Consider the following 25,470-nt stretch of genomic DNA (forward strand, 5'->3'; position numbering starts at 1 on the left):
ATATTGATTTCCAACCAAAAGTATTTGTTTTCAAGGATTTCATATCCTTGATTACAATTTGGACTTTATATATTTTATTTGACTGCTTTATTCTCAAAATATTTTTTAAAGCTGAATATATAGTATAAATTGTAGGGTCTTTCATAATTTGGACACAGAAAGAAAACCTTGTCTGTGGAGGGTCTTCAAGGTTGCATTTTGTTCTACCAAGTAATTGTTTTCACAAAATCAGCAAACAATAAATGCAGTAGGATCTTATATCCTCTAGGTTTCATTCATTAGTATGACTATAATGTTGTCCATTGTGAAACTGTCTATAAAGACTTCTCTGTTTCCATCTGTTATTTTCATAAAGGATGTTCTTGAGCTGTGCATAGCTCTTTCTCCTAAAGATTTTGCAGATATGAGAAGAAGGAATATTTTGTGGTCAATTACTTTTTTTTTCTGCCTAACCTTTTTAGTCTTGGTAAAAGCATAGTTTAGATCTTTTACAATATTTGAAATCTACTCCTCTCTAAGATATGTTAAAGATTGCTGAACTGCTTAGCATAGTGGCTGGCATATAATACGTGCTTTAAAAATGCTTATTAACTTGTTCACTTGATCCAATGATTATTTGTTCAGTGACCTGATGAGTATCGACATCGATTACCAACTTTTGTCAATGTTGTCCATGGCATCTCTTCTATCAGTCCTTTTCTCTCACCTCATGCAGACACCACCCGATTCCATGCCTTCATCATGTCTCACCTACACAATTGTACTAGCTTCGTAATTGATTGCTTTACCTCTAGTTTGCTGTCTCCAATTCATCCTCCACAAAATAGCCAAATTCATATTTCTAAAATGCAGTTTTGACCATGTCACTGCTCTGCTAAAGAAGTTTCATTGGCTTTCTTTTGCCCCTAGGCTAAAATAGAAATGCCTCTGTTTGGTATTTAAGGCCCTTCACAATATGATTTTTAACCTAACCAATTTTCTGACCAATTTCACATTACTCTCTTTCAGGCACTTTCTGTTGAAGTCAAACTGGGCTATTCACTGGTCCCCATATACATTTCCTCCCCTTGTTCTGTACTTTAGCATATGCTTTCCCTCATGCTAGAAATCATCTTCCTCAGTTCTACATCTCTGAATCCCTAGCTTCTTTGGTGATGTAGAGCTATTCCTTAAACAGTTTCTTGATCTTTCTAGTTTTAATGCTTTCCTCTATTCACTCTCAATTTCTTTGTGTTTACTATGTCCATATTTGTTTATATGTGATGTGCAGTTTTCCCTAGTTGTTTTATTTTTGTCTTCATACCACAAGTAATGAATACGGTGTCTTGTACATAGAAGGTGCTTAATAAATACTTTCCAAATGGAATTGATTCACCTTCAAGGTATCATAAACTTTGAATTTCATATACTAATATTTCTCACTATAATCTACCAAAACATGCCTAAATTCTATGATTTAGATTGCTTATGCATTTTTATATGAGCAGTTTTTATGACTTTCAAAAAATTTTTGTGATGCAAAGTGTTTAAAAATACAAGCAAGTAGGCATTGCCCCAAATGCCAGAATGATAAAATAAGAATTTGTGTAAGGTGATAGTGAAAATTTTCCATAATGAATTTATCAAAGAGGGATAGTTATCTAAATATGGCTATGGATTATTCATAGTGCATTTTGTTTGATGTGAATTGATTTGTGGCTTTTTAATGTAACATTGAAAAATTTTAATATAATGGTGAGTGAACAATGTTTGATAAATTACTTCAATCTTGCCATGTGTCTGCTGCAAATGCAAAACATCTTTTGTCATGTAAACAATTCTAAGCAATGTTTTTCCTCCAAAAGATTTGTTTTTAATAGCTTTTCCCAGCAATCTGTTCTCTTTCTAAATGTCCATCTGAGACAGATTTCCAAAGAGTGTATTTAAAATTGTGGTTGGGGAGGTAAAGTTTTAATACATCTTAAAGAGTTAACATAGACCAACCCTTCAGATACATATACATATACATACATATACATGTATATGCACATGTATAGAGTATATGTCTAAGTATAAATATAGATATAGACACACAGATTCACACTCGAGGAGACTTTTGAGAAGTAATACTTTATTTCAGATTGTCATAAAAGAAAGCCCATTATGTCATGGGATCAACAATTTTCTCCAGGTTAAGAGAGATTTCATTTTGAGAAAATTGCTTCAATTCCATAGAATAATTTGGAGAATAAATATGCTTCCATTCTCATCAGGGATGTAGTTGGGAGACATTTTGAAGTTTTCTAGTGCTTACCTAAAGAAAGGATTTTGATGGTGATTAGACAAAGGGCCCCAAATAAAGGTCTGTCATAAATAGATGTGATTCAGTACTACGGTTGAATTGGTCATTGTTTTAATTCTATTTCATATTTCGTGAGACAGAGAAGACAATCTTATTTCTTTGAGTCTTCTCATCCTATTTTCCTCCTGGTATTTTCAGGGTCAGTTAAACACAGTAAATAATCTTCACTCAGTAACCAACCCAAATCACCTTTTTCCTGTCTAACGTAGCTAATAAATTCTATACAAACAGTAAACCTCTTGTGGAGTATCCTAACCAATTCTTCACTGAATTGGAGAGGTTTTGGAAGCAAAATAAAACAATCAGCTCAAGTTGAATGCTTTTGGATTGAGGTTACTAGGTCAACACTAAATTTAAAACCCGTTTGAGAGACATTTTTTAATGGCATTTAAAAATGATGGCTAAAGGTTATGGTTTTCCACTGATGTTACTCGGATCCTTTGATGCTGAAGGTCTACAATTGACTTATGTGGAAGATATATTTAAGAACACTAACTATGATTTAAACTAAGAAAAGACGCTGTTCAGGCCGGGGAAAATAAAGGCCCACTCCCCTCCTTTTGACTGAAATGGGTTGAGTTCAGTAGCTTTATTGAACCTGAACCAAAAAGGGAATAATTCATAGCTCCATTCACAAAGGGAAATAAGGAAGTGGGCTTCTTTAGGATTGGAGTTTCAGAAATGTTTGAAACCTTGAGCCCATCATAGAGGAAATCCATCCCCAATTACTGATCTTGTGTGTTTGGAGCCATTTAAAAATTCTGTACAGTACCCCAAGGAATTAGTAAAGCCTGCTACAATAAGTTACATTATTAATCTCCAAAGAGTATCAGTACCAGATGTTCACATTGCTCAAGGGGTACCTATGTTGCTCTTGACAATCTTTAGTCATATTGTCCTTAATGGGACCAAATGCCTGGAATGATTATGGAAGATAAGGATTTGTGGGTTCTACATTTGAAATTCTTAATGAACATTTTTAAAGAATGCATCATCATTTGATAAGCAGACAAAATAAATGAGGTGTATTTTTAATTTGGTGCTTGGAAAAGATGATTAACATCCATAGAACAAACAGGATGGGAAGAAGAAATCCTTTGTTTCTCCCTGATTACCCCACCCTGACCAGTGCTCCAGTAGTAGCTAGGCTCAAATTAAATGATTGATTGTTAATTAAGTCAGATTTTGAGATTAGTCGGTGAAATATTATGTGATATGATGATGATGATGAATTATTATAGTGAAAGAAAGGATTTAATGAATAAAACCATATTGGCAGGTTTAGGGGGCACCTTCTCCCCATTCTTCTCATCTGATATATGAAGTAACATAGTCTAAAGATAGATATGATTGATCTCAAACTTACTTTCTGATGGGGAAAGAACAATAATGTAAATAACTGAGATATTAGGGAAAATATGATATATTGCAAGTAGAAACCTGAGTAAAGAGCTGTGAGAAATTGCTGGAGAGAGGTCATTCTCATATGACTTCATGAAGAAGGTAGCATCTAAGTTAGGCTTTGAAAGAAAGCAGAGACATTCCATGGAGGACAGCATGAGAAAAGGTAAGGCAATGAGAGAGGGCAGAATGAAGATGGAGAATGGATGTAATACGGTTTGTTTGGGATGTGGAATGGTAAAGGGCAGTGGAGCCTGGAGCCGTATTGCAATGAGCTTCAAATGCCTGGATTGGGAATTTTTCTTCTGTTCAGTAGGTAGTGTGGAACCACTGAAAAATTTCTAATAGAATAGTGACTTGTTCTTAGTAAAGTATTAACAAGCATGCAGAGATAGTGGGATGTGGAGAATGTCAGAGAAGGGATGGATTGGAGGTGGGAAGACCAATCAGGAAGCTATCAAAATAGTAAATAGGGGAAGAGATGAGGCCCTAATCTAGAAAGGCTATTATGGGAGTAGAGCATAGGGGGAGATGCAAGAGATACTGACTCAAAATTTGCCTGGAACCTCTGTATTTATGTTATAGTTATTTCACTCAGTGCCTATGTTTAGTCTTCCCCCCCCCCAAATCCTTTATTCAGATGTCATAATAACAACCAATATTTCACATTTCTTAGTTTTGTTTCTTTTGAGTTCCTGTTGTTGTATGCTACAGTTATTTCTAAACTAGGCTTTCCCTGCCCCCCCCAACAATTTTGCAATAGTGAAAGGACTATATATTAAAAACCTACTTATCTCCTCCCTGTTTACTAATAAATACCACACATTTTCTGGTGATGAGAATAGAATGCTGCTAAATTACACAGTTGCAGGCAATAGAACTGTACTCTTAAGTATGCTAGTAAATAATTCAGTTACCTCACTGGAACCTGAGCAGATTTGTGGGCTTAAAATAGCTGCTTTGGAAAATGGCAAAGAGTTTGATGATAGTTGGCCAGCATCCTGGCATGGTTATGTAGAAATACATTGCTTCTATCCAGAAGCAAATGAAATTGACGGTCATGTTCTTGATAATTCCACAGAGTCCAAACATATGGCAGAGTAAGACTCCCTATCACCCCCCTTTTCACCCAACACTAAGTAAAGACATTTGATGAATTTGTGGGATTACTGACTACATACTCCATAACAGCACCATTGGTCATTACTCAGAGATTTCAGTGTAAAGCTCATTATCAGCTTGTAGCAGATGCCACCCTCTTTCTTTTTCCAAAAACTGAAATAGTCTTCATCTTCTTGTCTTCCTAACTTATGTACTTTTTTTTTGTCCATGATTTTTCGGAAACCACTGACTACTACAGCAGTCATCCAGTTTCCCACCCACCCCCTACTCCCAATATCCTGGAATGCGGTTTGTCTGGATCTGGGTTATTTGAATTCACTGAGGGCAAATAGAGTCTCTCTTACTATTTCCTCATTTATCTTGAGTTTCACCTTCCTGTTAATCAATTTTCTTCTGTCTTCTGCTTTGAAAATCCTGGTCCTTCTTAAAGAAAAGGAAATAACATCAGTTACTGTCCCCCACCTTTGTCATCTCCCATTGCAAGTGGTCTTTTACTACCAAGGTTTCCATTATTTCCACTTACAGTTTGTCATTATTTGTCAGCATCAGAACCAGAAGGACTGTTCTTCTCATTGCTTCCATTGGAACAATGACTCATTAACGCTCTTTGCCAAGCTTGCCTGCTTGGGTTCATGGACCTAATCACCTGAGTATATCTTGTTAATTTACAGTACCATGGCATTATTTCCTCTATTCCTTTTTTGGGGGAGGAAGGTTTGGACCTAGGATTTCATCAGTCTAGGGAGCTTTTATCAACTCGGATCAACAGCTTTTCTGCAATTTCTTTCAAAGAGTTGTCTGAGAGCACAGAAAAATAAACTCACCCAGGGTCACAAATCCAGGTCAGAGGTAGACCTAGAACCCTGGTCTCCCTGACTTTGAGGAAACTATGTTATAGTGCCTCCCTTTGAATAAGATGCCCTTCTATTGCCATATTTCAGTCATAAGTCCCATTTCACCAAATATCAGTGATGATACCTTTGAGGTCAAATTTATATTCTTTTGTATGGATCTATCATTTACTTCATTTATTGCCCATACTTTCCCCATTTGTGTATAGATATACCAAGCAGTGGATATTTACATCTGTTCCTCTTCCTTCTTTGAACTGACCTCCATTGCAGCAAAGCAGTCCTCTTATTCCTCCCTGATTCCCTTCCTCACTTCCCATAAAACCTGCTTCAAACCCTTTCCTTTCTCCAATACCTCCCTCCCATTATCCCATTTCTCTGACTCTCTGTCTCTGTCTGCCTGTCTCTTTCTTTTTTCTCTCTGACTCTTACTTTACTGAGAAAATCGAAGCCATTCAATGTGAAGCCTCATTCGCTTCGTCTCAAAACCCCTTAAAATTGTTGTACTCTTTTGCCTTAGTTTCTGACAAAGAAGTGACCCTTCTCCTTGCCAAAGCCAGCCCTTCTATATGTGCACTTAATCCCATCATCTCATCTTCTCCAGCAGATTTGGATCTCAATGATCACCCTCACCACAAGTCCTCAGCCTCTCCTCTCCTTATCTGTCAGTTCCTTCCTTATTGCCTTTGGGAAATGCTCAGGTCTCCTCCATTTAAAAAAAAATAAACACTCACTAGACCCTACCATCCCTTGAAGCTAACATCATATAGCTCCCCTCCCTTTCTCAGCCACGTGCTTTGAAAAAAGTATCTAAATTCACTGCCTCCATTTTCTCTCTCATTCACTACTTAACGCTTTGCGGTTTGGTTTCCAGCCTCTTTACTCAACTCAAAAGGTGTTCAATGAAATGGTCCAGAGGTGTCGATGATTCTTACTTGCTGAATCTGAGAATCTTTTCTCAGTCCTCATCCTTCTCTACTTCTCTGCTTCATTTGAAACTTTTGACTGCCCTGTCCCTCCTGAATATGTTTTTGATAGGTTACTTCCTCCTAGTTATCCTCCTACCTCTGTGACCACTCTTCATTTTCTTTTGCTGGCTCATCACAAATAACAAGCCCCCTAAATTTTGGTGTTCCCCAAGTTTCTGTCCTATGCCAATCTCTTTTCTCCTTCAGCATTCTCTTTGGATAACTTAATCAGCTGCCAGGTGTATTTATATCTTTATATAGATGACTCATACATAGATTGATAGATAAGATAGATGAATCTATATGTATACATAGCTGCAGTTTCTCCCCTGAGCGTCATTCCCATTATCACCGATTGCCTATTGAGCATTTTAAACTGCGTGTCCCAGAGACATCTCAAACTCAACACGTCCAACATTAAACTCACTATCAAACCCTCTCATCTTCAAAACTTCCCTGTTTTTGTCAATCACACCATTCTTCCAGCCTGTCCGGCTAATAATATCCTTGTAATCCTTAGACTCCTCACTCTTTCTCCAGCTCACATGTCCAGTCAGTTGCAAGGTTTTGCAATTTCTACCTTCTAACTCCCTTTCTCATATCAGACCTCTTCTCCACACACACAACTACTACTTTCCTTCAGGCCATCACACCTCTTGGCTAAATTATTACGATAACTTTCTTCCTAATTGGTTTCTCTGCCTCAAGTCTCTTCCCATTCCAGTCCCTTCTATACACTGCTAACTTAAATAATTTTCCTGAAACACAGACTCCCATGCTGATTTGGCTTCCTATTGCTTCAAAGATAAAAGATAAACTCCTCTGTTTAGCTTTTAAAGCCCTACACAACCTGTCCCCAACCTGTATTTCCAGTGCCTTGTATTTTATTGCTCCCTTTACACTGTGATTTGGCCAAACTGCCCTTTTCTTTGTTCCTCACACATGACATTCTACCTTTGCCTTCTTATGTAAGATGGAGCTCAAACGCCATCTTTTACCTGAAGCCTTTTCCCATGCCTGCCCCACTCCCAGTTCTCTCCTTTCCAAATGATCTTACATTTAATTACTATGTATGTCTTTTATACTGGTGCATATTTAACTGCTTTGAATCTATTCACTTTATGCTTCGTAAATGTGTGGATATACATACACACTTACATATACCATACACGAGTCATCTCTCCAATTAGAGTGTAATCTTTTTGTGAGCAGGGATTGTTTTGATCTTTGCATGTTGCATCTATCTCTGGGTGTCTGTTAAGTGCCTGACACATTTAATAAACACTTGTTGATTGGTTGGTATATTATCTCTTGTTCTCCAAGCAGAGCTCAGTTTTCTACTTCTAGTGTCTATCCAAGGTATGTGTTCTGATGGACAAACTCATTGATCTGGCCAATATGTGTAGAGTGAATGAAAAATATATCATTTGATTTCCCCTTATATCGAGGATGGCTAAACTGATCTCTTTCGAATAGCCTTGTTTCTTCTCAAGGAGGCCCCTTTATATTCCAGGACTCTGTACTATCACTGTGATACCTTCTATAAGCAAGAACATCTGAGAAACCTTGTCTTTGATGAGGAAACCCTGTTTTTCTCTTTCTTTCTTTCTTTCTTTCTTTCTTTCTTCTTTCTTCTTTCTTTCTTTCTTTCTTTCTTTCTTTCTTTCTTTCTTTCTTTCTTTCTTTCTTTCTTTCTTTCGTGCAATTGGGGTTAAGTGACTTGCCCAGGGTCACAGAGCTAGTAAGTGTCAAGTGTTTGGTCTGAGGCCAGATTTGAACTCAGGTCCTCCTAACTTTAAGGCTGGTGCTCTATCCACTCTGGGAAACCCCGTTTTTCTGAGGACTTTTTGCACTGGATGTCTTCCATGATACTGGTGAACACTATTTTCAATACTTTGCTTATTATTCAGTGATTCTTGAATAAAATTCATTCCACGGTTACTTCCGTCACAGAATCTTGCAATAAGATGCATAGGAGACAATTTGTTTGTTGTTCAGTAGTTTCAGTCATGTCCGACTCTTCATGACCCCTTTGGGGGGTTTTCTTGGCAGAGATACTGGAATGGTTTGCCATTTCCTTCTCCAACTCATTTTACAGGTGAGGAAACTGAGGCAAGCAGGGTTAAATGACTTGTCCAAGGTCACACAGATAGTAAGTATCTGAGGCTGGATTTGAAGAGTCTTCTTGAATCCAGGCCCAGCTCTCTATCCACTGTGCCACCTAAACCTTTATCACATATTTTGTTCTAAGTCAAATGTTTATGCTAGATGTGGAACTGGATTTGGAATCAGATAACTGGCATGGATTTCATTTCTGTTCATTGCTATCTCTTTTGTCTTAAGTCATTTTTACCTCTCTGGGTCTCATTTTCCTCATCTGATCTAGTTGACTTCAAAGGTCTATTCAAGGTCAAATGCCAGGATATTTTTGATTTGTTCAATTGACTCTCAGACAATTGTATGACTTTGAAGACGTGGCTTGCTGTAGAAAATTGTGTGTGAAAGCCTGCTGCTTCTTTTCTCTTTATATTTTCAATAAGAACACTCTGTTTTTTCATAGAAAATTCTCATGAAGGTTTTCTATGAATAAGAAAATTGCTGATATTTTCTCATTTCACATTTACTTATGAATCGAACTGCTCTGATTTTTTTCATTACTTTAGAATATTCTCCTTAATAAAATATCTTGAAAATCTGCTCCTGAGTGTCTTTGTACTTCTGTTGCCTATGGATTTCTTCTGTGTGTGGATTCAGTCCAACTGTTCTTACAACTTTATCTTCTTAAGTGTGGCTGCCACTTCTTAACATTGGGTACTGGGGTGTGGGGTCTAAATCTGGTAGTTCCGCTGTTGTTGATGATGAGATAGATCAATATAGAAACATCAGAAATTCTATTCCACTTTTATCCATTTGTTGTCCTGTTTTCAAAGGAAACATTGGCTGCATGATCTTACTTTCTTTAGTCTATAGGCCATTTTCTCCTCAATTATTTTAACTGGTGTTTTTAGGCTAATGCTACTTATAATTTTTCATCATCCTGCTCCAAAATTGTTCACAGATAAGTTTAAATGCTAGATCATTCCTCTGTCATGAAGCAAGAGAGCAAAGTATTTTTAGGAATACAGAATGACATGAATAAAAAGTGTGGAGATGGAGGAAAGGGTACAGAGTTCATTCAAGAACAGCCACTAAAGTACTTTTGCTAGAGGGGAGAATATAAGATTTACATTTTATTATTAATATTACATATAATTTATCATATACGTTATGTGGTACAGTGGAGAGTGCAGGGCCTGGAGTCAGGAAGATTCATCTTCCTGAGTTCAAATCTGGCCTCAGATACTTACTAGCTGTGTGACCCTGGGCAAGTCACTTAACCCTGTTTGCCTCAGTTTTCTCATCTGTAAAATGAGCTGGAGAAAGAAATGGCAAAACACTCCAGTATCTTTGCCAAGAAAATCCCCAAATGGGGTCACAGGAAGCTGGACATGACTAAAATGACTGAACATCAAAGATTTTTGAACAGAGGATTATTCTGGTTATGGTGTTAAAAATGAATTAGAGTAAAGAGAGTGAGGAGAAAGATTTATTAGGAGGATATGGGAATAGTGCAGGCACATAGCACTGAGGTAATCTGCTAGAGAAGTGGTGGATTAGAGAGGAATGAATAGATGGGAGAGATTTTGTAGAACTAGATTTGATAGGAGCTGATAACTGAGTGAATGTTAGTGGTGAGGATAAGAAAAGAGTTGGAGAAAACCATACATTTGTGAGCAAAGTTGAATGGTAAGATCAAAGACCCTCCAAAAATGAAATTCAGAGGAATTGGTTTAGTCCAGATGATCATAGACTTGAGTTTGACCATGTTGAGTTTGAAAGGTCAATGATATATCCAGATGTATTTGTTCTCAAGGTAACTGGTAATGCAGGCCTGGAATTCATGACTGGGGATCAACTTCATACAAATGGTAACTGAAACTTTTGGAGTGAATGAGATTTCCAGAAAACAATGTAAAGAAAGAAAACTGGAACCACTGAGAGACTACTCAGTAACAATGTCTGTAATAGGGTAGAAAAAGGATGAGGAGACAGAGAAAGAGTGATTAAAGAGGTCAGAGGGAGACGTAGGAGGAGAACCAAGATTGTGATGTCTTCAAAGTCAAGGTAGGAGAAAATATCCGGTAGGTGAGAATGGTTAGCAATATCAGAAGCAGTGGAGAGAGAGAGAGAGAGAGGTCAAGGATGATGAGGACTAAAATAATTGATTTAATTTAGCAATTAGGTCATTGATGTCTTTGGAGAAAATCGTTTCAATAGAGTGATAGGGGCAAAAGCCAGATGGTGACAAATTAAAGAGATGTAGTAAGTAGTGAAGTAGAGGTCTCAAATACAAGTGGTTTTTTTCCCCCTGGAGTTTGGAAGAGGAAAAGAGAGATGGGATAGGATCTAGGTGGATTATAAGTGCAAAAGGAAAGCATTGTTAGGGTTAGGTAACTCTAAGACTATAGCTGAAGAGTAGTTACTTATGAGTATTGGTAGAGGGGATTTCCTCATTAGGAATTCTTTACATTGATGAAATCACAAGTCCAGATTAAAAAACAAAACAGCAAGATCAAATGACCACTGACTAACTAGTCAGTAGACAATGGGTAACTAACCAATCATTTTCTGTGTGAAAGATAATAGTCACTTTTACATTATGTCACATCTAGTGCCTCTTATTCCCTTTGAGAAAAAAGAAAGTGCTTAGGATATACAGGAAAGAGTCGTCTGTTAAGCCTTGGCCTTTCTCACTTCTTTAACACAAATCATATTTTCTGACATTTTAAACTCCTGAGTCATTTGAAATTTTTAATTACCAAGGTATGTATTGACTTGGCTTGGAGAATCTTATCAAATTATTCACAATTTCTTTTTCTTTAATCTTTGCAACAGATTTTGGTATATAGGCTTATGGATGCTTATTGTGAGTACCGCAAGTTGAAATGACAACAAAACTCACAAAATAGTGTTTCTCATTGTATTTTAGCACACAATAAAAGTATTTCTGTTGATTCCTTGATTTGTCTGTATGAGGAGATCCTGTAAATCATGCTTCCATTTAGTTGTACTATCTTCGTGTCTTCTAGTTTCCTTTATAGCAAGCCTGTTGATATGGATGTAATTCTGTCCCTCCAGTGGAATGTCATCTCATTAGTCATTGGACAAAGATTTGGGAACGAGAATATCAAAAATTAAATCAATTTTTGTAGCTGGTCTGAGTATTGAATAACTTTACTCTGTCCCCTTTTCTGTTATTCATCTATCTGTTTTATAATTTGCCATGACCAAAAAGTTCATTATCATTCTCACATCTTTTGGTAGTGAACTTCACCACAAATGTCTCTTGGCCTTCAGACCAAATTCTAGGATCCTAATTAAGGTCTTTTCAATTTATTTTCTACTTGCATAATTTTCTAGCAACCTGACTTACCTCCAGCTCATGATTAGACATCAGGACAGTACTTCTGTGAATATCTTGTTTCCACGTAATAGATACTTAATTGTTGTATTGAGGGTAGGAACTCTTTCTACAACCCTCTAATAGAAAGCACAGTCAGCCTGCACATGTTAGATCTTCAATAGATATTTGTTGATTGATTGGTTTTTCATCAACCGTATTCCAAGCAATAGGGAGGATTACTTAAATCTTTACCTAGATTTTATATTTCTTGAACCAAACTACAATAGTAGTTTAAAAAAAATCAATGGAGCAAATACAAGATAGGGGAGACCTGGTTGGATAGCAGTACATCTGAAAAAAAAAACAACAAACCCTAGGCATTTTAGTTAAAAGATGAAAAGAATTTTGCTTGACAGTGCATGTGAAAAATAAAAAAAAGCCTAGGTATTTTGGTTGCCTATATTTTTATTACAAGCATGTATGTAAGTGTGTGTGTGTGTGTGTGTGTGTGTGTGTGTAATAATTTTATTTTATACTCTTTATATAGAGGCATAGGGTCCAGATCATGGGAGATAATAATATCACTTTTGCTCTGGACTGGCAAAATAGCAGAGTATTATATTTAGTTCTAGACACTCCATTTTAAGAAGGACATTAATAAATTGGAGGTTATACAGGAAAAAAAAGTGACCAGAATGAGGGAGGAGGAGGAGATGGGATATGTCTGGATGCCATGTCTTATGAGAAATGTTAGATGGGGCTGGGGATGTTTAGCCTGAAAAAAAAAAAAACTAAGAAGGTAGAGGTTGGGACTTGCTAAAAAGATTTTAGGTATTTGAAGGCTGTCATGTGGAAGAGAGAGTAGGCTTACATTGTGTTATTCCAGACAGTAGAAATATTACCAGTATATGAAACTATAGATTGTGATTCAACATAGAGGAGAACTTCCTAACTATTTAAAGCAGTGCAATAATACAAAAAGCAGACCTGCAAAATAAGGTCCCCATTGCCAGAAATATTTAGCCAGATACTAGATACTCATCTTTTGGAGATATTATAAAAAGAATTCCAACATTGGGTGGGACTTCTACACTTCCCCCTAACTCCAAGATTCATTGAACCCCTGAGGTGTGTTCTTTCTGTTTTTATCTACCATTCAATTTGTAACTGTGCGAAATAATGCTAAAGTCATAAAGTCTATGTGTCAAGGAAGGGGTAGGAAATAGTTCAGATGACTAAGAAAGATAATTTGTATCACACATTGTCTGTATGTTGCTTCTTAACTAGAGGCTGAGGGCCTGGAGATCAGGGTCTGTGGTGCTTTTTCCATTTGTATCCCCATTGCTTAGTACAATGTAACATTGTACTCAAACACTTTTTAGAATTAATTCATTTGCATTATTTGCGATTAAAGTAGAACACTAAAGTTATTTTTTTCCTATGAAGAGGGTGGATGTTAGCCCAAACTGTAAAGATAAAATTTATTCTAGCATCTCCCCTTCTCAGTGCACTTTTAGCTTCTCTTTTCACTCTCTTTTGTTCTCTCCCCTGGGTCCCCAGTTAGCTCAGACTTGATGTTTCTGGCACATACCACTGCTGCTAACATCCAGAATCCATCTCTGTCAAGTCCTTGCTCCATCACTGAAATTTAGTTGTATTGTAATCTCCTTTCCTGGGAACCATATTTTCTATTTCTTCCAAGACAGCAAGTAGCTAATTTGGTAAATTATCCATTCTAAGGCATTAGTAAGCAAAGTCTGAGGTCACTCATTGTTCCCGATTAGTACAGTTGTGGTTTAATAGGAGGAAAGAAGAAAATAAGGATTTCATTGAGTTTTTACTATGTGCCAGGGACTGTGCTAAGTAAGCACTTTGCAAACATTATTTCATTTTCTTCTCATAGCAGTTCTGAGAGGTAGGTGGTATTATTATCCCTGTTTGATAGTTGAGTCCAGGGACACACTTAAGCCAGTGTCTGAGGCCAGATTTGAACTCAGTCTTTCTGACTTGAGGATCAATGTGCTGTCAACCCAGGTGCCTCATCTTGGGAAAAGAACCATTTATTCTTTTCTTGTTGGGGTCTAATCTGACCCAGGAATAAAAGCAATAAACAAAGATGTACTCAGTAAATCAATAAACAATTATTCACTGAATCATAATGAAACTAGAAGGTGGAGCAGGTTTAGAAGGGAAGATAATTAGCTTGTATTAAATAGTGTTGCATTTGAAGGGCCAGTGCGACATCCTCATGGATGTTTGCTGATTTCAGGTGGAGAAGCAAATTCCAGATAGATTCCAGATGGGGAGTTTGAACAGGAGATACAGATTTGAAAGTCAGCCGCATTTAGTCCTTTATTTTAGTCTTTAATGAAGAGGTAGCCCTTCTGCTTGGAACCTTCCTTCCATTTACAATGCCAGGCTTCTTACCTTTTATTCCCCTCCATGTACTCTGTGATCCAACTCTATTGGTCTGTTTACTGTATTGCACACACCACAATTCGACTCTTTGTTGTTGTTGAGTCATTTTTCAATCATGTTCTACTCCTCATGACCTCATTTGGGGTTTTCTTGGCAGAGACACTCGAGTGGTTTGCCATTTCCTTCACCGGCCCATTTACAGATGAGGAAACTGAGGCAGAGTTAAGTGACTTGCCCAGGGTCACACAGCTAGCAAGTGTCTGCGGCCAGATTCCTGACTCTACACTCAGTGCTCTATCCATTGCACCACCTAGCTGTTCCTATTTGATTCTTATCTCCATTGCATTGACCATGTCCCATGCTAGCATGCACTCCTTCCTTCCTTCTGCTTCTTAAAATACTTGCTTTCCTTCAATACTCAGTTCAAATAGCAACATCTTCTTTAAGCTTTTCTTGCATATCTCCCTTCCTCCTGCCCCTCAGCTGCCAGTGCTGTCTTTCCCAAAACTAGCTTGTATTCATTTTGTGTATATTCATATATGTCCATGTTCTCTCCCCAAATAGGGTGTAAACTTCTTGAGGACAGGGAGTGTTTCACTTTTGGCTTTTTCAGTCTTAGAACAATGATTCATGCATAGTTGGGGTGTCATAAATGCTTGCTATGGCCTGAATTAAATACTTAAAGAAATTAATTCAGACCCTTCATTAGAAGGACAAATGCTGAAGCAGAAGCTTGAATGCTTTAGCCACATGATGACAAGATGGGACTCAATTGAAAATACCCTGATGTTTGGAAAGACTGAAGGCCAAAGGATGCGAAGGATAGGGTGTCATAGAAGCAACAAATATGAACTTGGATAGACTTTGGGAGATAGTGGAGGACAGAAGGGCCTGGTGTGCTGTGGTCCAGGAGCTCATGAAGAGCTAGACAGAACTGAACCACATCAGCAAATGCTTGCTGCTTTTTTACTCTGTATTGATTGATTTCTTGGGTGCCAGGGAATGCTGAAATGAATAAATTAGAGCCCCTTGATACTTTTGCACTTATGTTTGGGATACAGGACTCATACCATAAAAAATGGATGATGAGGGGGCAGCTAGGTGGCTCAGGGGATAGAGCACTGGCCCTGGATTCAGGAGAACCTGAGTTCAAATGTGGCCTCAGACATATAACACTTACTAGCTGTGTGACCCTGGGCAAGTCACTTAACCCCATTGCCTAGCCCCCCCAAAATGCATAATGATATTAACAAGCATGTTATGAGTGCCAACAAGAAATGAATGGTGCAGGAAGCAGCATGGCACAGGAGAAGGAATGCAGTTATCCCCTCCATATCGTGACTTTCCCCATCAAGGTTTTGATATATTGCAGGTGAGCATAAGAAATTAAATGGGAATTTTGGGGGAGTTTTGTGGAAACAGCAGACAACACACGAAGCAGACAACACAGAGACTATGACCAAATACTTAAGCCAAATTTTATAATAAAGTACTATAAACGCTCCATAAAAGAAAAAGAAAAAAATTCAAACTGTTCTGGTTCAAAGGGAGGGCTAAAAATTTTTATACAGATTTTTCCATATCACTGTGCCTCTAGCACCTGCAGTGTGGAAGGGATAACTGTACTGCGTTTAGAAACAGGGAGACCTGGGGGCAGCTAGGTGGCGCAGTGGATAGAGCACAGGCCCTGAAGTCAGGAGGACCTGAGTTCAAATGCAGCCTCAGACCAAACACTTGACACTTACTAGCTGTGTGACCCTGGGCAAGTCACTTAACCCCAATTGCCTAAAAACAAACAAACAAACAAAAAGCAAAAAAAAAAAAAAGAAAAAAGAAACAGGAAAACCTGAATACAAAGCCGGACTCTGCAAGTTCCTGACCTTGTGACTGTAGGTGAATCACAACTGCTCTGGGCCTTACTCTCCTCATTGATAAGATGAAAGGGCTTAGACTAGATAACCCGGAAGGGCCCTTCCAGTTCTAAGTCTGTGACATGACTCTGTGTATGCAATAGAAGTCAAAGGGAGAAGTTGTTTCTCAGGGGAAGTGAAGACTTCCTGGAGCAGGTGAGACTCTCTAAATGGACTTTGAAGGACTTGAAAATATGATTTGGGCAAGGAAGAGAGAGACATTTGTTATCTGACTTGAAGTCCTTACTCTAATGGTGAATGCTTTAGGACATGTCAACATGGAAGGCTGTATCTAGGCAGGATGGTGAAGGAGACATTTTTGGCTAGATGTGACTTTTATAAGGTCACACATTAGGCATCTTAGTGTTGCCTAATCAAGGAGATCTGAGTTAAAATCCTGCCTCAGAGACTTACTATCTGGGTAACCTTGGGCAAGTCACTTAATCTGTTTCTTCATCTGTAAAATGGGGATGATAACAACTCACCTCACAGGGTTATTGTCTGAAGGACCCACTGAGTTAGCATATGTAAAGTACTACTTAAATGTTGTTATTCAGTCATGTCAGATTTGTGACCCCATGGACCATACTATCCATGGAGTTTTCTTGGCAAAGATCCTAGAGTGGTTTGCCATTTCCTTCTTTAGTAGGTTAAGGCAAAAAGAGGTTAAGTGACTTGCCCAGGGTCACGCAGCTAGTAAGTATCTGAAGCTGGATTTGAACTCAGGTCTTCCTGACTCTGAGCCCACCGCTCTATCCACTGAGCCACCTGGCTGCCTTCTTTTTAAATGTTGTTGTTGTTATTGTTAATGATAGTATGTAGGTTTCTACTATTATACTTCAGGAATGGTCCTGAATTGAGTTACCAGATGCAGGAAGGAAACCCTAAGGTGATATAGTGTTTAAAGTGCTAGACCAGAATTCAAATCTGGCTTCAGACACTCACTGTGTGACACTAGACAAATCACTCAATTGGTATCTGCCTCAGTTTCCTCATCTATAAAATGGGAATAATAATAGCATCTACCTCCCAGAGTTATTGTTTTGGTAAAATAAAATTTGTAGAGTGCTCTGTAAACCTTAAAGCACTACATGTGTACTGATGATGATGTCTCAAGTGAAACTTTTCATCATCTCCCTAAAAGTTGGTCAAATAGGAGCCAAAGCCAAGAAGTAGCAATGGACAGAGCCATGATTCACAGAAGCAAACCTTGTCCTTGATCTTTATTAATACTGTTCTTATATGGAACTGCAAGTATGTGAGAAGAGGTTTGCCCCCCTAGAAACCCCCAGTTCTTTTCCTTTATGGTGGGACATCCATCCCAAACGGTCTGGAGGGATGTCTAAAAGGAAGGTAAAAAAAGAGCAGGAAGAAAAGTTGTTGTGACTATTCATAATCTTGGCTACAAGTACTTTGAGTCAGTTGAATAAAATAAAACTTGTCTTTCCTTTATTATATTGTTAGCCATAGTGCTTGCATGGGAGCTAAGGGTCTCTTTACTTTTACTGTAAAACAGATGAGCGCTCTCTCTCTCTCTCTCTCTCTCTCTCTCTCTCTCTCTCTCTCTCCTCCCTCTCTCTCTCTCTCTGTATATATATATGTATATATGTGTATATATGTATATATATGTGTGTGTATATATATATGCATATATATATATATATATATTATGTAAATTCATCAAGGAGAAGAAATTCATTTATTTATGTTTGCAAGTAGCGTCTGGATTCTTGAGAATAATGGGTGACTACTTGAAAAGAACAGTGCTTGGAAATAAGATAATAGGCCCAAATCTAGCCCCATCAAAGAGAAACAAAAGAGTATATTGGGGGAGGGGCACACCAGTCCTGTTTATGCAGGTTTTCACATGACTTTCCTTTTAAAAGAATGTGGACTGCATCCAAAACAAATAATATTTTGTTAGATGGGAAGACCAAAAGCAAAAGCAAAAAGCGAAAAGGAGGAGGATGGATGATCTTTCTTTAATGTCAAAACTGACATAAACACATCCCCCCCAACCCTTTTGCTCAAGATAATTTTCTCAACAAGACACAGATTGCTCCAGTCTCTGCATATCAGCCTTTGAAGCAATTTCCTTGTTATTAGGAGTGGGGGCAGGGTTTCCTTTGAGGATTTTTACAGCAGTGAAGAGTTCCTCCTTTAAATACTTTCACATGATGGGGGGAATTCCTTGTTCAAAGTACTGTCATCACTGGGTATTTTCAGCCATTTATTGTAGATGAAGGCCTTCCTTAGTTTGATTGTCAATAGTGACTCACCTTGGTTTTATGTGTAGTAGGTACTTAATAATTATTTCAGAAATGAATGAAAGAAAATGAATTCATCTGAGCTGTCCAGGGAGGTTTGTAAGGATATTCCCTTTTTAAGGACTGCTAAAAGGAAGTCCCGCCCTGCCTTTTGTTTATCTTACTGAGGGGTTAAATGTGCTTCTCTTTCTTTTTAAAATTGTGTTTTCACTATTATTGTGAGTTTAACCAACACCAACAGATATGAGAATTTCGATACAGAGAACAGAAAAAGAGAATTGTGCATGAAACAATGAATGAATATTAGTTGTGGTTTGTGTCTATTAAATATAATACAATAGTTACAAAACTGTCCTACTTATGTGGCTTCTGCTGAATTTCCTCGTGCTCTCTTCTGTGTATTGTTTTAATGTTTCACTGATGCTTTTATTCACCTGCTCCCTCATCCCACCCATCTTTCCTGCCAACAAAAACATTCTCTTATGACAAATACAAATGGTCAAGCAGAACAGAGTCACACACTGGCCATATCTGAAGATGCTTACCTCATTCTGCGCCCCTGCTAGACAGCTCTCTGCCAAGAGGTGGGAAGCATTCTTTATCAGTTTTCTGAAGATGTGATTGGTCACTCTTATCTACCGTGGTTCTCAAATCCTTCACTGTAGAAATTGTTCTGGTTCCAATCATTTACTCTGTATCAGGCTGTACAACTCTTTCCAGCTTTCTCTGAATTCAGCTCTTTTGCTATTTATTATGGCCCAATACCATTTAGTTACATTCATATAGGGAAAGAGAAGGGAATAAGCATTTATGTAGCACCTAGTATATGTCAATCACTCTGCTAAGTGCTTGACAAATATTAACTCATTTGATCCTTACAACAACTTTGAGAAGTATCACCATTTTATATTAAGGAAACTCAGGTTCCCTGCTATAGGCTGTCTGGACAAGCCACTTCTCCATTTCCTTGAGCAGTCTCCTACTGGCAACTGGCTTTGTTTCATCCAATGGCCCTTTCAGGATTTTGAAGCCAAAGTGACTTCGAGCCTCTTGGAGCACCCCATTGTAAGTGCAGACTATCTGGGGGCAGAGTCCTGTCAATCTTCTGGAGAAGTAATCTATCAGAAACTGCTTTTGACCCTTGCCAAATTTTGGTTAAGATCCTGTTGGCTTCAGGCTTTTTAAAATTAATATTGTCCATGGCTTCAAAGGTGCATCTGTGCTTCAAACACCCAAAGGTTTTTTGGACACCTTGGGTAGTCCTGGACTGAGCAAAGGAGCTTAGTGGTGTTTTCCTTTAGTTTTCTTGGTCTTTGTTTAATTTGGTACCCTTTTAAATCTTATCAGGATATTTGTCAGGGGAATTGGACACAGCTAAGACATAACCATCTTAAAAGGAAGTCATGTGAGTCTTTTTTTAAAAGATGAATAATAACCCAAGAGCTGCAGAGTTTTTAATGCTGCTCACTAGTTTTCTTTTAGACCTTCCCATCTGTAAGCCTTAGGCAGTATATTGAATGTTTACTGAATGAATTTCCTCCCCAGCTCGAAAGGTACATTGTCCGTTTCATATTAGTTTTGAAATGTTAATCCCCATAATGCTTCTTTTTCTCAGAGTCCCCCCCAGTGTTTAGATGGTGCCAAGGTAAACAAACAAATTTCACTTTTCAAGCATCAATGCTTAAATAGTACACACTGAAACCATTTGAGGACTTCCATCCCATCTCACTTGACCTAATCCTTTATGACACTCTGGAGACATCTCAAACTCAACATGTGCAAGCTGAACTAATTATCTTTCCCCTAAAACCAATTTCTCTTCCAAACTTCCGTATTTTTGTCAGAGGTATCTCTACTCCTCCACTCTCTAAGTTTGTAATGTTGGCATTATACTCCTTTCTTTACCTTCTCCCTTACTTCCCTCAACCCACGTAGTTAGTCCATTGCAAAATATTACCATTTCTATCTCCTAATATCTTTTGCATTTGACTCCTTTTTTTCTAACCACACAGTAAGCATCTTATTTCATGCCTTCCACTTCTTAGCTAGACCATTTAAAAGAATTCCAAAATTGGCCTCCCTTTCCAACTTTCACCCTATCTAACCCATCTTTCATGCCTTGAGTACAGTTCTTATCAAGTCACAACCCCTTACTCAATAAATTTCAGTGGCTCCCTATTATCTCTAGGATAAAATTGTTTAATTTTTATATCCCTTCACAACCTAGCCCCATTCTGTCTTTTCAGCCTTGATATACATTTCTCCCTGTTGTGGGGTAGCTCTAATTCAGGCTGGTCTGGTGGTTCAAGCTTGGCATCAGAACAAAATGAAACACTAGCGGACCATCTTCTTTTGAAAACTTATTTCTATCCATTTGTGATTTGGGGTGCTGGGAATCCCAAAATGGAAGAGTACAAGGGTCTGCCTTGAAAGAATTTGGCTACTCAAGCCATCTTTCACTCAGAGTAGTGAGGAACTTCAGGTTTCATCTGGTTAGGTTAATTTTGAGCTCATGGTGGTATATTGTGTAAGATGTTAGTCCAAACTTAGTTTCTGCCAAACTGCTTTACAGTTTTCTAAGTAATTCTTGTAAAAAATAGAGTCCTTTACCTAACAATTGATGTCCTTGGCTCTATAAAACATCAGACTAATGCTTTCAACTGCTTATTTCTTGCTTATATTGTCTGTTCCATTTATCTTCTTTCCTCTTAACCAGTAGCAGATAGTTTTGATGACTACTCTACTATAACATAGCTTAAGATCTAGGAATGCTAAGCCCCTTCATTAATATTTCTCATTATTTCCCTTGGGATTCTGGACCTTTCATGCATTGAAATCAAATTAATTACTATTTTTTTTCTAGTTCTGTGAAACTATTCCATTGGCATAGCACTAAATCTATAAGTTATTTTAGGTAGTAATGTCACTTTTATTATAGTGATTCAGTCCAAACATGAGCTGAGCTGTGAATATTTTTTTAATTGTTTCTGTCCCTGTTTCTGTAAAAAAGTATTTATCTAAATCTTTTATGTGTCTTGGTAGGTTAAAGAAAGTCTCTTCTATGCCTATATTTTTAGAAGTTTTAAAATAAGTGAGTTTCATGTTTTGTTAAAGGCAGAATTTTGTTAAAGGTTATGTACCTTTTGAAATAACTATGTGGTTTTTGTAATCTTTGTCATTTATATGCTTATAGGATTAATTGTGCTAATTGTTTCCCCAGTGTTGACTCATCTTTGGGATGTTTCCAACTTGATGATAGTAAATTATTTTCATGTATATTGTTTTATTCTCCCCTACCTCTCTGTATAGGTATGTGTGTAAAATAATGTGTGCATGCATTTAATGGAAGAAAACACAAACTATAGTATAACATTAATTACCCTTTGAGATAGAACACAGGGAATGGGACTGGTGATTCTTTATAGAGTCTCTTGTGCAGATCATTGGAAAACACCTTCATTAAGGGTGAGGTGCATTCAAGGTTAGATTTGATCAGAGTCTCTTTGACTTAACCCTGTTACCTACTTTTTCATTATTTCAACATGTTTGAAATTGTAGTCATCGCTTGGGTACTAGTGCATTGTAGCAAAATACCACATTGATGTCAATAAATAACTTAAAAAGGTAATAGACATAAGAAAAAATTTTATTTCAATACTTCAAGAAGATATGAGTTTATTTATGAGGGTTTTGAATCTACCAGTTCTGAGCATCACATTCAGCACTTTGAAAATGAAAATAGCCACAAAATTTCATCACTTTGTAGCCAAACTATCTATTTATACATCTTTTATCTATCATCTATTATGTTTTATCTGTTGATCTATCATTTATCTATTATCTGTTATCATCTCTGTCAATCTATCACCCATCTCTCCCTCTACCATCATCTATTTTATCTCATCCCTTATCTTCTGTCATTTATCTATCATCTTTTGTTAGCTATGTTATGCTTTCTTTTTTCCCCCCTTCAAGTTAAGTGTGAGTCATATATTAAGGATTTCTGTACTATGTTTTTTTTCAGTTGTGTCTGATTCTTCGCGACCTCATTTGGGGTTTTCTTGGTAAAGATACTGGGGAGTGGTTTGCCATTTCCTTCTCCAGCTCATTTTATGGATGAAAAAACTGCCCAGGGTCACACAGCTAATAAGTGTCTGAGGCCAGATTTGAACTCATGAAGATGAGCCTGCCTGACTCTTGGCCCTGTGTTTTATCTACTGTACCACTTAGCTGCCTTTCCTATGTGTAGTATGTCTTTAAAATTACATTTGTAACTGAAAGCCATTTATCTCATTCTCACTCTTTGTGTTCTTGTACCTTTCTCCCCAGGTTGGCCCTCATTCCATGATGTGATAAATTCAGATGCAATTACATTCACTGATGACTTTTCCCATGGGATGCATAGGGTCGAAACAAGCTGCTCTCAGGTCAGTTAACAACATGCGAAATTCAAAATACAACTTTTACCTGCATTGGGAAATGCACCCAAGACTTGTGATTGTGTCAGGTAAAGTTACCAAGGCCAAATGATCACTTACAAGGGTGACAGATGACCAACTTAATAAAAGTGAGGGGGTGGTGGTGGTGACAAGGAGTAAAGAGGAAAGAAGGGAGGAAGATCAACTTCACTTACCTCAGACCTCAAGGAGTGAACTGTGTCCTTAAGGCATCTGAGGATCCCTAATAAATCCTTACTTGGCCTAATGTGGGAAATACTGTTCCCTCTCAGCCTTGTCCACTTCCTAACACTTGGGCACAATGCCTCTTTTGGAAATGTTCCATTCTCTGCATACCAGTCTCTGAAGCCCTCAAAACAGGCTTAATCTAAGTGTGTGTTTGGTTCTCCCCACCCTCTCCTTTGGTGCCTCATTCTTGGTCCATTCATAATGTAATTTACCCCATAAATTACTCTTTCTAGTGTAAAAATATACTCCCCTCCCTTTCAGGATGAATAATAATTGGGATAACAAAACCAGCACTGACCATAGGAACTTATATTTCTGTAGTGCTTTATGATTAGGGGAAAAAAAAACCAACCCTAATGTTCTCATTTGATGTTTGCAGCAACCTTATTAGCTGGTAGACATATTACTATAAAATTTGCATTCCATATCTGACAAAGATGCTACAGTGAAGCACTTTGTACACCTTAAAGGGGGCATATTCAGAAATGTTGCATATCATGACCTCATCATTGTTGTTGGTATTAACATAATCTCATTCTTCTCATCTTTATCGATGATAAAAGTTCAGATAGAAATGATCTTGAGACGAGTTGCTGTCCTACTATTATGTGTTTTTTGTAGTTGGAAAACAAAAGCATCAGGACATAAGCTTATAATCTATAGGCTTCTGGAAAGCATCCTTTGGTACAATTCTAGTAGCAGCCTAGATAAAAGGGATGATATAGCTCTCATCCTATTCCACTTAGTTCTGGTTTCCGCTGGTAGGTCTCTATATTTTGAAGGCTTTTCTTTCTATGTAGCTTAGAGAATATGAGTATTTGTTATGGAAACATCTACTGAAACATTTTTTCTTAAGTTTTAATAAATCATTTTTACAAAGTATAGGCCAGAGGTGTCAGACTCCAGGTGGTAAAATTCCTGAGTGGGGCTTGTATCAGATTAAAATATAGACATACAATATAACATAAATAATGTTAATCTGTAGTTTTCTAAGTCAACATGTGGCCAGCAGGAATTCTGAGTCTGATACCATTGTTTTTTGCAAATGTAGACAACACTTCATTCTCTGATAATGATTTAGTTCCAGTGCAATTAGTTTGTTGAGTTGTCTAGTGTATTTGAGGCCAGTATGAGGTTTTGTTGCTTCTCAGTACACAAAGGGGCCTAAAAGCTTTGGACCTGAAAGACATTTATTAGTAGGTGGTAAATTTTTATAGTCTGCAAGTGATATTTCACAGCTTCTACTTTTTCTCTGCATAATCTACCCTGATCATTGCACAAGGGTCCCAAGGAAAAGAAACCCTCCTGTGATCCCTGATGGCAGTGACTGGGTGCTGACATGGGATCATAAACCCCTGTTTCCAAAAGCAAATCCACACAATCTTGCAATTTGCTATTGTTGTTGGTGTTATTGTTGTTGTTACCTCATTTTACAGATGAGGAAACAGAGCCTCAGAGTTGTTAAGTGAATTTCTCAAGGTCATATGGCCAGTAAGAGACAGAGTCAGTACTGGGCCTTGGTCTCCTGATGTATATACTAATGCAACCTCATGCCATATTAACAACATAGGGTCAGAACTGGCAATGCTGAACCACAAGAAGAGATTTGTAAGAATTTTGAATGTGTGTGTGTGTGTGTGTGTGTGTGTGTGTGTGTGTGTAATGGGCCTCCTTGGCAGACTGGCAAAGTCATATAGTGAATGTTTTTAAATATATAAAATAAAATATATAAGATTACAAAGGAATCAATTATATTGAAATATAATACATACATACATACATATATGTGTATATATACATATATATATATATATATATATGTATGTATGTATATATACATTTGGTGAGGCAATTGGAGTTAAGTGACTTACCTAGGGTCTTACAACTAGTGTCAAGTGTCTGAGGCTGAATTTGAACTAGGGTCTTCCTGACTCCAGGGCTAGTGCTAAGATTATACACACACACATACACACACACACACACACACACATGTATATATATATATATATGCACACATATGTATATGTATATATGTACATGTGTATATATATGTATATGTATATG

At 37.6% G+C, this 25,470-nt stretch overlaps 1 protein-coding gene across 4 annotated transcripts in view; it reads left to right on the forward strand.

Annotated features, from left to right (window-relative positions):
* MSRB3 (methionine sulfoxide reductase B3) overlaps positions 1-25,470 on the forward strand; it is a 196,782-nt gene that overhangs the window by 156,520 nt on the left and 14,792 nt on the right. For all 4 annotated transcript variants that reach the window (XR_013482742.1, XM_020990201.2, XM_020990199.2 and 1 more), the window contains one exon: positions 23,051-23,148. Coding sequence is in view for 3 of the 4 variants with exons in the window: in XM_020990201.2 (XP_020845860.1) it covers positions 23,051-23,148 (98 nt within the window). In the remaining variant the exon portion in view is untranslated. The remainder of the gene's footprint in view (positions 1-23,050; positions 23,149-25,470) is intronic.

Source organism: Phascolarctos cinereus, unplaced genomic scaffold (genome assembly GCF_003287225.1).
Source record: "Phascolarctos cinereus isolate Bilbo 61053 unplaced genomic scaffold, phaCin_HiC Scaffold_1;HRSCAF=81, whole genome shotgun sequence".
NCBI classification, from domain to species: domain Eukaryota; kingdom Metazoa; phylum Chordata; class Mammalia; order Diprotodontia; family Phascolarctidae; genus Phascolarctos; species Phascolarctos cinereus.